Source organism: Falco biarmicus, chromosome 2 (assembly GCF_023638135.1).
Source record: "Falco biarmicus isolate bFalBia1 chromosome 2, bFalBia1.pri, whole genome shotgun sequence".
NCBI lineage: Eukaryota > Metazoa > Chordata > Aves > Falconiformes > Falconidae > Falco > Falco biarmicus.
Genome location: NC_079289.1, coordinates 44,641,708 through 44,657,820, shown reverse-complemented (window position 1 = coordinate 44,657,820; position 16,113 = coordinate 44,641,708). Strand labels below are relative to the sequence as shown.

Genomic DNA, 16,113 nt, shown 5'->3' with positions numbered 1-16,113 from the left:
TATGTTGCACGTGTTAGAAAGAAAGTACCTCCTAAAAAGATGTAAACTGGCGTCATTTGTCACATCAGAAATCTGTGCAAAATTTAAGGCCAAGTGTTTCACCTAATGTGAGTCGATCTGTCCAAACCAAGAGAAAGATGGAGAGCAATGAAGCAGAATTATGTTTAAAATTACTGAAAGTATTTTAACTGAATATATGAAAAATATGAAAATATATGAAACAAATGAAAAATACTGAAAGTATGTCTGTGTGTAAAACATCATACCCTTACTGTCAAATGCTTCTGAAACTTCTACAAGTAGAAATAAGCTTAGGATGTCCTGCCATGGTGAGGGAACTGTGAGATTCATCTTTGTTAAACAGCAGCTCAGTAATTTGGTATGAGTGTCACTGGTCCCATGCTGTTGCCCATGCTTGGCTATGGCTGGATGCAGTTGTGCAGGAATAAGGCTGGCCCAGGTTCTGGTTCTTATAGCAGTAACTGCAAGTGGTGCAAGTTGTCATACAGCTGTGAACTTGTCAAAAACCAGCAATAAATATTTTAATTATGTGGGCAATGTTTACATGTGTTAACATGTCATTCCTTTGCTTTTTTACACAATAACTCTCTAGAGTAAAATTTTCTTGGTTAATGCCCTTATCATGGAATGTTTTGGTGTGGGTTTCTTTTAGTGGCATTTTGGAGTTCATCATAGGCTTGATTTATAGGTTTTCTCTATCAGAAGTGTGCTTCGCAGTCCCAGCCATGCAGTTGTCGGATCTGGGGGACATGCTGGAGCATGTCATACTTTCTGGCCCAGCTTCCTTTCCTTAGAAACCCGGCACAGGGGAACAGTGTGGAAGTGGAGAATGTGGTGTGTACTCTCAGGCCAGTGTGGAGCTGGGATACACCCCAGGACAGCGCTGCCCTAGCAGCTGGACAGTGCTTGCAGATCCCAAAGCACAGATCCAGAGCACAAAACACAGATAAGGAGCATAAGGCAACAGTCTCATTCTCACGTCTCATCTTAACACAGCTGATAACAGAGGTGATGGATAATTTGGTAAGGCATGCCATGGTTGACATTAGTGCTTTTCCTAGTGGACCCCAAAGCTCTTTCCCTCTGCCAGAAGTTTGTTTCATGTATAGTCGTGCTTTTGGTCCCATCACAGCCAGAGAGAAGATGTTGTAATACACTTGCATATGGCAAGGCAGCTCAACAGTTCAAGTAACTTTAGCTTGTCTCAGTGGAAATAAATGGTGCAGTAATGTCAAAGATGTGGAGGGTATTCTGTTTGCCAGCCACCCAGGGCAGGGATGTAAGAGCACAGGAATGGCTGTACAGAGCCAGAGCAGAGGATCCTCTTGCCTGGGGCTCTGCCTCCAGCAGCAGCCAGCAGTGGACACTTCGGACAGTGCATAACAGGGCAAACTTAACCATGCTCCTACTCCTGTCTGCTCCCAGTGAGATTTCCCACCATCTCTAGCTCAGGCGCTTTCTGAACCAAATGTATTCAAATAATCTCTTATCTGTGTCTTGTTTACCCATGTGATTTTCCCATTTAATATGTGTACTGTTTGTGTATGCTGCCAAATTCCTCCTTTCTTTTTTGATAAAAAGTATAATTTCCAGTGTAACATCACCTTAAAGTACATTGATTGAAGTAACTACCACTAATGGAAGAGTAGTACATATTTTCCTTTTATGATCCCCTTAAGTACTGCTTGATATGTTTTAATGTCTAACATTCTTAAGGCAGATGTTTGCCTTTCATGAAACATTAATTAGAATCTAAGGATCAAAGAGGAGAAGAAATACATATGTATATATGCATGTGCATCTGTCTGTCTGTGAGCAGGAGACAGTAGAAACTTTGTATTAAAAAAAGCAGTAAGTAAATATTTGAGGGGAAGACTTTATCAGGCGGTTACACTTATTTTTAAGCATATTAAAGCAAAAACACTACTATGGTTTTATATAGGATGATTTGGGCATCTCACTACTAGGTGAAGTTTTATAAATTAATGAAAAATAATCCATACCATATTTCTTCACGGTTTAATATTTAGTGTTTATAAGGATACTTTCACCTGATACTTTCCTGAGTGGGAAGGTAGCATTATACAAGCTATCAGAAAATGAAATTACATTATGTGAAAAACTACTACAAAAGAAAGTAATTGAGAGCTGGAAACTGAGAAATGTGATTCAATTCCCCTTTTCAAAAACACATGGAGTACCCATATAATTTCTGTTGGCAAAGGCATTGGGAACACAGTCACACATCGTCCCTGCTTCCAACCATCCTTGACAGGGAGCTGCACTGTGAGTTGCGTGTGGTCACTGCTGTCCCACTTCACCCAAAGGAGGACTGACAGGTGCCGTGGGTTTGCACGAGCACGCTGCTTGATGTGCTGTGGGGGTGCTGTCCCACCACTGGATCCAAAGACCAAGATTTTAAAAAATAATGCAGAAGGCTCAACTTATGCCCATAGTTATTCACATAAGAGCTCTAGCTTCTGTAAATGCTAACTGGCCAAAGCCCATGATCTTTCTGCAGCCCAGGTTATCTTTAAATGCAGAACAAATGTGCTAGAGATCCAAGGATTTTCTTCAACTACTCATTACCATCCGAATGCAGACATGTATATATACTCCAGTTTTCTGCTATTATTTCATTTGACTGCCCGTTTAGTTACTATGACTTACGGGTTGGCCCAGAAGCCTTGCACGTCTCATAAAGTAAAGATTCACATTGCTAAATTTATACACTATTTGTATATTTGGATATTATGTATTTATATCTTTTTTCCCTTTGAAAGTAGAAAACCTAAATACCCAGATGTCCAAAATTGGCTTGGCGTTGAGATATGAATGTTGCCTGTTGCTTCTGTCCTGTATTGCTAAGGCACATTGTCTGTCACCTCCTAAGTATTTAGCATGGTAATATCTCCCAATTTTTGTTTTCAGCCTGTCTACTTATATTTTTATTTTTGTGTATGTCATATATACAAGTATCACAAGAAGAAGTTTTGTTGTGGAGCAAAAGGTGGATTTTCCAGTTGTTCCTTGTGTTGATTGGTTATGTCCGTGTTCTCGATTTCTTCATAAAAATTATAAATTTCTGTAAAAGTTGTGTCATTGGTGTTAGTCACAACTAGTTGCCACTGTAAAGGATGATGACCCTTGGCCCATCCTTTCCCATGTGTCAGCACAGATACTTGGCAGGCACCACTATTTAGGGAGTTAAACCAGCAAAAGCAAGCAAGCTGCTCAGGTTATTTTTTGCAGAATTGACTTTCCGTCATTGTGGGTCCCTGAACTGGTTTGCTACTGGACCAGACAACTGCCAGTGCCAGCAAAAATGGAAAGCAACTGGAGCAGGACTATCCTGCTATGCCATCTTGGCCAAGTCACATTCTTCAACAGCCCAGAGCCTGAGAAACACAAGAGGACCACAGCTCATGTTATGCCTACCTTGTGGGACACGCTCTGGCCTGCCAAGCCCCTCATCTGAGCTGAGCAGATGCCACACGGGGTTGAGCCCAGTCTGGTTCTCCTTCTTACAGTAGCCAGAGTGGAGGGGACACAGCTGATACGTGCCCAGGTCTCACCCCAACAGGCAGTTGGTGTCTGGTTTTAGCAGTCGTGGACTACTGTTAAGGTGCAGCCATTAAGTCTCTCATTTAACTACAGGGCCAGCTAGGGAGGAAGGTAATACAGTACGAGTGCTGTAAAGGTTGAATGGTTAAGCTGAGGGGAACTTTGGATACAGGTTGGTCTGTACCTGTTGGCCCTGGGTCACTGTATTTTCCATGAGGTCTTTTGCAAGGCAGGCGGCAGATGTAGCCAAAGAGACTGAGCTCATTGCGGAGGGGCAATCACAAGGACAAAAACGCAACGCTGGGGCACTGTTTGTACAGCAAAAAGCAAAGCGTGGCTTGCTGCACGTCACTGGCTTCCTGCTGTGTCAGCCAGCTCTGGCCCAGCTTGCAGGGAGGCCAGCAGCACCAGGAAGTTCATCCTTTGGTGGCCGAAGGTAACACCGCATGTTTGCCACAGGACGAGAGCACGTGAGCAGGCTGTCGGAGCAGCCAGCGTGCAGTGACTTGTCACCGCATGATGCATCATTGGTTAGTTGCAGCACTGAACACAGTTCAAGGTTTGAATAAGCATACCATGTTCCCTGGGCAGCTCTGTTCTGCTCAGAAAACAGGGTGGATATATAAAAAACCACTTGGGCCAAGGGTCTTTCACAGTCTCTGTGTAGAACGGAGGCAAAACACCTAGAAGGTTATGGGCAGCATTCGTAGAAAGGAAAAACAATCGTGCATTACCAGGGTTGTTAAATCCCTGTCACATGCAATGCCAATCACGTTCAGCAGAACTTGATGGCCATCTACTGGTGAAGCCCCAGTCTTTGTTTTACTTTCCAGACTTTTTTCCATCAGAGAGACAAGCATTTTGCTGTGTGTGCACTGTGGAGATGCATGTTTTCACTTCTAGTTGCAAGTAACGCAGCTGAAGTTTTGTAAATCAGCCTAAATGCTCACATTGGTTTCATTCATATCATGCTGTGAGCAGTGCTGACTACAGGTGTTGCAGCTGTTCATGGAGGCAACCAGCAGTCTCCCAGGATATGTGTCAGCGTAACAGTTTCTACCCTAATATATTATATATTATATAATAATGTATAATAAATATATTAAAATATTATTTTTATATATAAGTAAAATTACACTGATTTTAGAAATAACAAACTGCAAATAAATAAACATCAAGCTGACAGGTCAGAACCCAGTTTTCTTCTTTGTTACTTTATCTTTCATCAAAAATCATCCTGCAGTTTCACTGGGATGTTATGTGTGGTGTCAGTCCTGTTGCTAAACCCCACCTTCAGCCTTAAAGACTGCCTGGGATCTTGGCCATTAACAGGAGAACTGGCAGCTCTCAGCTGTTGACATGTTTCCAGGTCTGCACTCTGGGCACTCTGTGAGGGACACTTACAGTTGAAGAGAGGCTGCTACGATATGGTTTGGGCAGGGAGGGGTGTTGTGTGTGGTTTGGAGGGTTTTTAAAATGTATTTATTTTACGTGATTTCAAAATACTTTGTAAGCAGAAAGAAAAAAAAATGAGTAAAAAATCATAATACCTGTGAGATCCTTGCCATACCCATTCTCAAAATCTTTGTCCATTGTGAGGCCATCGAACAGTAGTTTCTGGAGCCCTGTACTGACCAGAGCCACCCGGCAGAACCCTGATGGCCTTTAAAAGGTGAAAAACATGATTTTGAGGACTATTTTTTATGCCTATGTGGTCAGTGAGGGTATTTTGTAGAAACTGCTCAAGAAGGAGGAGCATGTCCCGTTACCGCTGCATGACCTAGGGAAAGAACATCAGCAAGTCAACTGAAAGTTGCTGTGAGAGGGACTAACCTCGGAAAGCTCAAAAAAAGGCCTTGTGCTCTTTTTAGGGCTTCCTGTGGTATCTCCATCTAAAAAAAATCACACAGCTTTTGTAAGATTACAGCAAAGCTGGTGGTGTCAGGTAGGATCTGGCTCCTTTTCTGCCAGTGAGTGTCTGCACTGTGGGGTCCCCCTGCACCGTGGAAGTGTGTCAGAGGGAGATCACCTTGGAGGTGCGCTCTCACTTGCCACATGAGCCTCCTCTGCCGGTTAGTTTGTCATTTAGCCTGCGCTGCTGCAAAGGGAAGGTATTGAGGTTACATTGCTGGTTCGAGCTGATGGTAACTTTTTTACTCAGCACACTGAGGAAGCAATGGCTGTGAAGGTCTCGGGGGCTGGTGTCAATGCATGTCACCTTCTGTGGCCTTACTCGATCATTTTCCTTGGCGTGGAATTAGAAAGAGGGATCAATCCAGCTAAGAAACAGCAGCAGTGATCATGTGCCACCTGTGCAGCACTGCTCTAGGCCACCCTCTCCTGTATAAATATCCAGGAAAGCACAGAGCAGTTCCCAGCAGTGAGGTCACTTTCTTGTACGTGACAGCTTTTTACGAGGTGCTGACTCTTCTCAAGGTTCATTTTGTCTCAGGGCTGGAAATTGCATTATAAGCTTGATCCTCCTCCCATTTAAATGAGCTGTACTACCCGGGATCTGAACACCCTCTTACAAAACAGGCTTTTAAGACAGCTCATAAATCACATGCAGCAAAAATGGTGCACAAATATTTATTTTTAAAGATAAAGATCTTCTGGTCTTGAGCACTGGATTTTGTGCCTTCAGCATGGAGCTTTAAGACTTGATTTGCATGTTTGCTTTTTATTTTAGCTGGTGGGGTGTTTAGAAAACACTGGAATAGCGAGACCATTCTCAGTGAATCATGTAACCCAAGACTTCTGTTTTCCCTGAGATGCAAATGCTTAAATGTAATTCCTAAGCCATTTCTGTGACAGCTAAACATACCTGTATTTCTGTCACACAGTTAAAGTGCTGATGTGTCTTACTCTCTTGAGGACTAGTTCTTGGTAGTTAAGGTTGGTATTATAGCCCTCTGTCTATTTTTCTCTCGTATTTCAGAAATACTGCCCACACCCATTTACACACATTGTATTATAGGCAAAAATAGCTAATCTGGAATATTTGTTTGCCTGAAGGTGAGCTGTGACTATATATCAAGTGTAAAGAAAAAAACAGCTGTCAGAAAGACACTACTCCATTTTTTTAAAAATAGTGCTTTAAATTAAAGTTGTACTGTAAAAATATTTAAACCAGAAGAAAAACGCATCATTTGGACTACGATTAATTCAGGGCTCAAATATTTGTGTGCAGAGAATTGGAACATCAGTGACATCACAGGCTAATGGTGCGAGATGCTTTATGCAAAGTTTTAGCCCATTATAAATAGTCCTCAGCAAATTCTGGGAATGTCTACAACTGAAGTTTATGCCAGAACAGCTATAGCTGTGAGAGCAGTGGCTATTGTAACAGAAGGTTGCAGATTGGTGTTGACAGAGAAGCTTCTCAGCAGGTGCGTCAACATCAGTGCTTCTTACAAATGCCCATCTTCGCTTCCCCAAAGGTTCATGCTTACTTCTTTTCCGTTCATCTTAAAGAGTTTGAAAGAGCTGGCTGATGAGTCTCTCGGTCATTTACCTTGAATGTCAATAAACCCAGGAATGTGGGGGAAGCCCCAGAAACTTGATGAAGGCCAATGTTGTTCCAGTACTTAAAGTAGCTAAACAGGCTAGTGTAACTGTAGATGAACGTGACTGCCGTGCAGTATAACTGTAATGGGGTTGATAAGGTGATGGATTAATAATTACTTATAGCTGGGTAATATAATTAATGGCAGTCAATGAGGGTTTGGCATACCAGTTTGATAGTAGTGTATGACACAAGTTTATCTAACCAATGCAAGTGTGTTGTAGCAGGCTTTCTTCAAGTGTTAGACTCGGCCCACACTGTATTTAGAAACTAAAGTAGCATGACTAAATTATATTTTTAATTGCTTAAAATTGGGGTAACTGGTAGGCCTTAGGGCGTTACTGTAAATGGAGTAGCTTCAATGAGCATTCACATTTCTGTGGGGATTGTTCACCGGCCCTGTGCTAATAAACTTCTTATTTATCTGTGGTCTGAAGGGGAATAGAATTCTTTGACTTGCAGATAATAGACAGAAATGTTAAATAAGAAAATGGAAAAATCACTGCTGCGGGCTGATACGGATCTGTTAGCAACCTGTATGCAAGCAAACAGTAAGTGCTCAGCCAAATGCAGGGATCCATACTCCAGATCTGGGTATTGGAAACACTTCCTCATAAAATCTTTCAGGATTTTTATCTATTTAAACTTGTCAAAGAGAAATTATGGAGGCTATATATAAAGTTGTCTAGAAAGCAGGGTTCAGTAAGCCTGGATCTGGATATGTGTAAAATAGAAATAAAGCTCAGATGGTCAGACTACCTGATTATTATCAGGTATTTCATATATACTGATATATATAGATATAGATATATATCAGCAATATTTCAAGGATTGTGGTGTTTTCTCCCGCAGTAAGCACTTCTAAATCATGACTTGAATTATTTCATACTGCAAAATACGTTCTAGTTAAAGCACAGATTGTTTCAAATATGTGCTGCGGATGACACCGTAGAAAATGAAATATTTAATTAATTGTTAAGTTCACTTCTGATGATCTTTTGAGGCCCAGGGTATACACCATACTCTTGCTTCATTTTTTTGCTTCTGTTCTGTTTTTTAGTTCAATTTCACCATTCAGTATTGAGAGCACAAGGCGTCAGAGAAGGTCTGAGTCTCCAGACTCCAGGAAGCGGCGCATCCATCGGTGTGACTTTGAGGGGTGCAACAAAGTATACACAAAAAGTTCCCACCTGAAGGCTCACCGGAGAACGCACACAGGTAAGACTTTGCTGGCACCAGGTACCACAGTTAAGAAAAGCAGGTTCCATTCTGCCTAATTTAGGACCTATTGAGATTGTCATCCTACACTAAGAGCCAAAGGCCTGTACCTAAATAAGAGAGATGTCTGCGAGTGCATCAGCATTGGCATTCTGGCGCAGATCAAGAGCGTGCTTTTGAATTGAATTTCTCTGTCATCCCCAATTCACAGCACAGGAGCAGTGTCAGCACAAACCAGACTTCTTTCAGATAAAACTAAACGGAAAAGTGGGCTCCAGGGACACACCTGCTTTGCTTCAACAATGGGTGGTCATTGCTTGGCACCAACCAGAGCTAGTCTAAAGAAAACCCTCAAGAAGTGCATAGTGTGGACGTGGGTCTTCAGTGCCATTTTTTTCACTCCACAGACCTGCTCTTATTGCTGCTACTTGGTTTTACAGGTGTAGCCTTTGAATGCTAGGTGCCACTAAATGCCTTCAGTTCTATTCAAATCTAAAGTCAAGACCTCAGTATTTCTTTCCAGAGGCTTTCAGAGACACCTACCACGTACTACAGAGGGAAGACAGTTACTTTATGAGAACAGATTGCACTAAGGTCCCTACAACAGAGATGCAGGAGGGGTGCCTAGATGAGCTGGGTCTCATTCAGTGATGATAACACGTAACAATCAGTACCTGGTATCCTTATAAACTTTATGGTCCAGTACTAGTCTACATGACGTGCGTGTAAAGGTAGCTGAAGCAATGATGTGTAATGGCTGTTATTTTGTGGATAAACTCAAGTGCAGCAAGTTGAAGTCATCAAGAGCAATTTAAAAGGGGGTTGCTTGGATGGCTAGAAAGGCAGTGGACAGAATGCTCTGAATTCCAGTGCTGTTCCTTACTCTGCTGCTGATTTGCTTAAATTAAACTTACTGATCTCCCTGCTCTTAACGTACTTCAGCATTCTTGTAACTCCTTGGATAAAAGATGGTGTTTATCCAGCATGTAGCACAATGTTGTTCTTTGCTGAGAATCTGCTGGCACATTCTGTGGTGTGATGTACTCCAAAGAGTATGAGACACTATTTTAAAAAATTAAGTGGTGGCTTCTCCATTTCTAATGAGGCCACGTCTCCATCACTCTTTCCAACGTGTCTTTTGGTTGGTAGGACTTTTGTTGAGAGGAATACTGAACAAGGCTCCCATCTTAATATCCCCTACTAAACCAATTTCTGTAAGGTAAGAGTCCTTCCTTAAGCAGCAGAAATGTTTTGGTAATCTTGGAATTTCATTGCATTTCCCTCCAGGCCAGTTATTCTAGTTTCTTCATATTTTCCTATTAATGCTTGCATCTTCTCCTCTCTCTTGATTTATCATGTCTTGTCTTAATTCTTTTTTTCCTCTTCCCTGTTCTTTCCCATCTTCAGTGTGGTCTTTCACCCCTACCCTTCCAATATATTTTATATAGCCTTACCCTTTCACCTTGTTCTCTGTCATTCTTGTTTTACTTCTCTTATCCCAATCTGACCCTACTCTGTCACTTTCCTTCTCCCCACCCTGATTTCTAATTTGTTTCCTATTCTTGCTGTATCTCTTTGAGCATTATATCTGTAGCAGATGAGAAGGCGGAGAGGCCAGTAGAGGCATGAAAACAGTAGACTGTTTGGTTTGAACCAAAAATACCACTTATGTGCCTGTACCACAGCGGGGGTCAGTCACTCTTTTCTAGCCTGCAAGACTGGTGAGCAGCCCAGGAGTATAAGCAAGGATCACGCAAGGAGCTCAGTTACAAAACTAGATGTGTACAACCTCAGAAATGTCACACGCAATTTAGCCCAGAAAAACAGAAGGTTCTTCTCTGCCGTGACATCTTAGAACACCGTGTATCACATTTGTCATGAGTCTGTAATTCATTAGTGATCTCATGGCAGACCAGCGCTTGCAGGTAACGCACCCAAATCAGGCTTAGATAGTGTGCACCACTGAATCTCAGGCTGTGCACTCAGGGTACTCAAAACTAGGCACTAAAGGCTTGAAATGGTGTTGCTAATTACAGCTTTTGCAGCTGTAACTCTCCAGTAGCATGAAGGGAGTTTCTGTACCTGCTCTAATCATAGGATCCATCTCCCCAGCCTTGGTTCCCTGACAGCTGGGTGTCTAGGCAATGCTATCTGTCTGGGATCTCTGGGTAGTCAAAGAGGGATTGGCACCTCTGGGGCACGTTATTCCCTCTTCAGGTAGACCCAGGGATTGGCTTGCAAAGGTGCTTCTCTTTCACTGCTGAGTACAGAGGAAGCCCCGATACCTACCGGGCTGTTAGCTGGCTGAAACGAATCCCCAGCCCTTTAAAAGGCAGCTGCCTGAAATATTTTGCTGTCCTGTTGGATGTTGGTTTACTCTGTCAGGGAGAAAAGAAAAATAACATAAACCCAAAAAACCTTCATTCAGCTGTTAACTGCTTTAGGTTGGCATGTCTTCATGCCTGCTGCAATGTAAGAAGTGTAGTCTAGAGAAGGTGAGTGCTGAATTTAGCCAATAGATCCAGTGAGGAAATCTGTATTGTGCTGTTAAAATTAACTGTGTTTTACAGAACACTTCTCAGGTCTTGGTAAGCAGTTGGTATATTCAGACTTCATATAGCATTGGCCATGAGCATATTCTATGTATTAATCTCATCTTAATTTTTTTATCTTGGCCTTTATTTTTGCTTCAGGCAAAAGAAGTTAATTATTCACATATGACCCACAGTAATTAGTGCAGTTTTGGATAAGTATAAATGAAGTATGACAGCTATGCACGCAAGGGTGAGCAAGTTTCAGTAGGAAACTTTCTGAGAAAAGATCACAGAAACTCGGCATTGCATAATCTGGACTCTTTTTTTTTTTTTTAAGACAGGCTGATCTCGCTGACAATTGTTTGTCATCCTAAGCAGGATGTGTTTGAGAACTTTTTTTTTTTCCTCATTTACTCCATGATCTTAAAAGTCCTTTCCAACTTAACATGATTCTATACGCATAGCCATTGAAACATTCACAGTCATTTGGTTACAGGAGGAAAAACAACGCGTTACTTTGACAGGATGAGCAACTTTGTTGGTTGGAAGGTATTACTTCTTATACTTCTTTTATTTAAAAATGAAAAAAAAAAAAAACGTACGGTAACAGTTGCATTTAATTCTACTCGATTAACTGCTAGGTTTTTGAAGTATGCTATTGTCTAGCTCCCCAGTACTTCTCACTCATCTCCTCAAAATGTCTGGTGCTGGTGTGGGCATGGAGTCCACTGGGGGGCGAGCTTGAATTACCGATCATCTCTCCAACTAGAACAACGGCAAGTGAAACCTGTAATAGTTAGAGCATGTAATAAATCACAAGCACGGGTATTAAATTTCTCTTTCTAGTATCAGCTTCTTGTTGTTGTTTTGCCAAATCGTCAAATAAAGCTATCAGGAGGTATCGGGTGTGATGGGGAGCCTTCGGGGCTCACAGGCAATCTTGCAGCTCAGGTTTATCAACTCTTTCTGCAAGGAGAAACTGTGAGAAATTGGCTCACCGGAGTTGTGTTGCGTTAGTTCTGCTTCAGTGAACTTACATAAAATTACTAATGTGTGACTCTACAAAAGACTAATCTTTAAAAATGGGAAAACCAGCAGCCCTGGGTTGCATTCCCAGTCAGTGTATGCCTGCGTTGCACTTGGCATAGGTGGTGGTGTCAGCCACAGGAATAGGGAAATCTGTAAGTGCTGTTCCCAGTGAGGTCTGCACCCATGCAGCCCTAAGTGGGACTTGCCTTCTTCAGTTTGCTGGTTTTACTTCGAAGATGGAGAGCTGAACCACCGTAGTGTTATTTTATGATCTGTAACAGCTATTTCAGGCCTTTTAGACAGTACTAAAGTTGCCATTGATACTTCCAGTGGACAGCTGAGCACTGCAGGCTAGGTAAAGTGGTTCCTTCCACGGTGGTGGGGTTTTTTTCCCCCCATCAAAATTTAATTTAAAAAATATTTATCTCATCGAATTGCCATTTCCTTTTCTACTACTGGTTCATGAAAGATCTACAGACACTGTTCCCTCTGAAGAGAGATGATGACAATCTGATATGTTTTATGTAAATCAGAGAGTCAAATCATGCCTTCTGTTGAGACACTAATATTGGTTATAAAAACTAGACTTTAATAATTGTTCTGTGAAGTTGGTGAAACTGGAAATCACAGATCTGTGAAAAATGTAAAAAGCATTATTTAAATTTCATTATTTTAGGAAAAAACTAACAGACACTTTCATGCTGTGAAATTGAGGACATACATCTTGATCTCCTCTAGTTGACTGAACATTTCTGAAATGTCAATGGAAAGCTGCAAAGCAGTCAAAAACGTTTGCAATTTCCTTGCTGAATTTCACTTGACTTGTCATTATTTTTCAATCATATGTAACTATAATGAAAATAGGTTCATAAGCTGGATATGGTGAAGGCAGCAGGACAGAGCCTTATGGTCACAACATTTCTCAGATCAAAGACAAGGCAGTAAAGTCTGGTGAAATACTAGATTTCATTATAGCCTCAATCAACATAATAGTTGTGGATAGAGTGTGTGTATGGAAAGAGAGGACAGGGGAGTCTGTTTCAGGGAGAAATTGGAGGGAAAACAAGAAGACACATCCAGGACTCTTTGGGCTTGTTTCCAGAAAGAATGCAAAGGAGACATTAGAAAGTGAAAACACCTTTCGGGTAGATAGCAGTGATCATACGAAAAACACACAATCCCTTTTTTATTCATACTGATTTCAGTTGCCTTGTTAATTCATTAAATAATGAAAAACATGATTATCAAGGGATGTCAGGCCCTGGCTGCCAGCTGAGACCCTGGAGGGCAGTGGCTGCTGGCTGTGGGTGCTGTCCCAGGGCACGCATGCGGTGGTAAGCCTGGTCACAGACAAACTGTCCCACAGGCTGACCACATGACTAAAAGGTACTTCCACTTTTCATCCACAAGCTGCTTCGTCTGCAGTATTCTGTTCTAACCTGAATGAAAGTCCTGTTGGTACCAAAGCTAACTTTTGCATATCATGAGGCAGTTTTCATAGAAATCATCTGACTCCTCTTAAATAGGGAGAGCATGTAAATTTGAGGCATATTATGTAAATTGAAGAGGCAAATTATGCTGTCTGTTAGGGGGCCTGCTAAAGAACACAGAAACTTGAAACATGTGTAATGGGTAGTACCTGTGGAGGGTATTTGAAGCTCTTCCCTTTTTTCTAAGTATGCAGAATACACTGGGTGGTGTGAACATGTCTCAAAGCAGTGCTGGCATGGGAACTGTGACCTGAGAAACCTAACCAGCTACGTTGTCATTTAAAGGGAGTTTTGATTTGTCTTGGATTTCACATCTAAAGTTGCTCGCAGCTAAATCCAGTTCTAGCTCATTGTGTCTACCCTCTTACTATATGGAGAAGCCCAAGGAGTTTGAAACACTGTGTGAATTACCCTGAAGAAGTCAATAAAGAAGGAAGATGCCCACTTTAGGGTTGTGTTGGACATATTTTTACAACGTGAGACTGCTCCCTGTCTCCCATCTCCATAGGATTTTCTTTTATTATAGGAGTAATCAGCATCGTGTATTTTTGTGCAACCTTCCTTTAGTTGTTAGTTAGAAATTTCTGGAGGAGCGTGGCAGAGTGGCCTTCTAGGGTCAATGGCAGCAAAAGCCTGGGACTTTGCAGTTGGTGTGAAGTAGAAAGGGATTTAGTCTGTGAGTGTAGGGCATCATATAGCCACGGCCGTGGTTTTGCTCCTGCCTTGGAGGGATGGAGGAGGGCAAAAGCTGTAACCAGAGCACCTTCTGTGGGGCTCAGATACTGGGCTGCAACTGCTGCTTTTCATCCAAGAGCCCCAACCAGCACCAGGTCGAAGTCACTCTTCTCAGTGCTGCTGCTGCAGAAGATGTGGGTGCTTCATTAGGCACTTACAGAGGCAGGCTGAATATAGCCCCCAGGCCAGATGAATTTTTTAGTGTTTGGTGCTTTGTCCTTGATCAACGCCTATATCATTCCTGAGAGATGAGAGCAAATACCTTTGCCATAGATGTAATGAAGCCTATTTGTCAGTGTCAGGGGGTCTTCAGCGGCATTACATGAAGGCAGTAAACATCTCAGAAATAGAGTTTTGTACCTGAGAAAGTAACATTTCCTCCCTGAGATGTTTCTTTATAGCTGGGTTGAGACACTACCCTAGAAGAGGGAAGGCTAGTGAGTACATGGGTGTTTTATTTAGTTTGTGCTTTTTCAAACATTGCATTCCTCTCACTCAGTGTTGCTCCATGTATTATTTTAATATGAGAGGGCCCCTGTCGTTAGTCTTTGTTCACATTTTCCTTTGAGCAATTTCAGAGCAGACTTAAGAAGTCAGAGACACCAAAAAAAGTTATTTTTGCTCTGTAAGTTTTGAAACTCTATTCATTACCCGTTGTTTTCTTAAGGTCTGTTTAATGCCTTTTGCTAGCTATGAGCTCCAGAGAGATATTTACAGGTTTGTAAGCCTTTCTTTAGGCAGATGTTGGGAGGAAGCAACATTTTTTAAACAATCCTTCTGGATTTGACTTGAACTGTGTAGATTTTTGGCCTACTTTAAAATTAACACCTCTTTGTTACCTACTCTCCAGACCAGACTCGCTATTCCAAAGCCCAGGTTTTTGTTCTCATGTCCTATGGGCTCCCTAAGCCCTTACCCCAGAGCTCTCCCTCCTCCACGTAAATCTGTCAGGTGAAAACAGCTGCAACAGCAGGTTCACATGCTGTTCCAGAAACTGGGAATTTAAATAAACAAAGCCAATTGAAAAACTAATCTGCTTTAAGTAAAATAGGGGGGTTCTATTTGTATTGGGTGATAACTTTTTTTTTTTTTTTTTTAAGAAATACCTTCTTTTACTGTTTAAAATTTACTGCCAGTTTCAATAAACAGTAGAGGTTTCCAATGTGGAAACCAGTATATTTCATGGAAGTTTTCATTTCTAGCTTTTCTGCTATTTCTTCATGCAGTTTCTATTTAGAAGATAAACGGATTATTTAATAAACAGGGCTGCTGAAGCCTCAACCTATTCCCATTGATTTGACGGTGTTCACCTTTCAGGACAGAAATATTTTTAAAAGCAGATGTCTGCTGGTGCAATAAGTACCAGGGTATAAAGGCAGGCACACCAATGCCATCACAGCCTAGTAATGTGATGTTCAGAAATGAGAACCTCTGGATGTAGTGAGATAGTTGTCTTGAGTCCAGCTACTTACGGGCAGGTGTCCATACCACAAGGAGCTTGTACATCCAGTTCTCTTCCAATAGCCACTCTGTGGAAAGTTAAATGATTTCATTTCTGGCACATTTTGCAAGCTCTGAATTCACCTTACACACAGGGAGTCATTCCTCTGCATTGTAGGTCTGATGCTGTGCCGATATGGAAGAGTGCCCATGTGGTTACTCCAAGGTACTTTGATGGGAAAGCAAGTCTAATTGCATCTGTGATTGCTTTCAGTCTCCAGGTTATGAAAAATATTTGCAACAGTGCCCCTTGACTTTGTAAATATGGGGTGCGTATGTGTTTTGTCTGTGTGTGGCACGAGGGAATAATGATAATTTCGTTATGCAGAATAAAATTTTCTCTAAGCAAACCATTTAGTACTTAATATTCTACCTCCAAAGAACTGCAGTTCACTTAAGGTCTCAGGCATGATTGTGGCCTACCATGTGTAGCCCTGCAGTGGCATGAAGGCGAGAA

General features: G+C 41.8%; 1 protein-coding gene across 8 annotated transcripts in view; it reads left to right on the top strand.

Annotated features, from left to right (window-relative positions):
* Window positions 1-16,113, top strand: part of KLF12 (KLF transcription factor 12) — a 249,805-nt gene that overhangs the window by 219,710 nt on the left and 13,982 nt on the right. For all 8 annotated transcript variants that reach the window (XM_056329628.1, XM_056329626.1, XM_056329625.1 and 5 more), the window contains one exon: window positions 8,211-8,368. In XM_056329628.1, coding sequence (XP_056185603.1) covers window positions 8,211-8,368 — 158 coding nt within the window. The remainder of the gene's footprint in view (window positions 1-8,210; window positions 8,369-16,113) is intronic.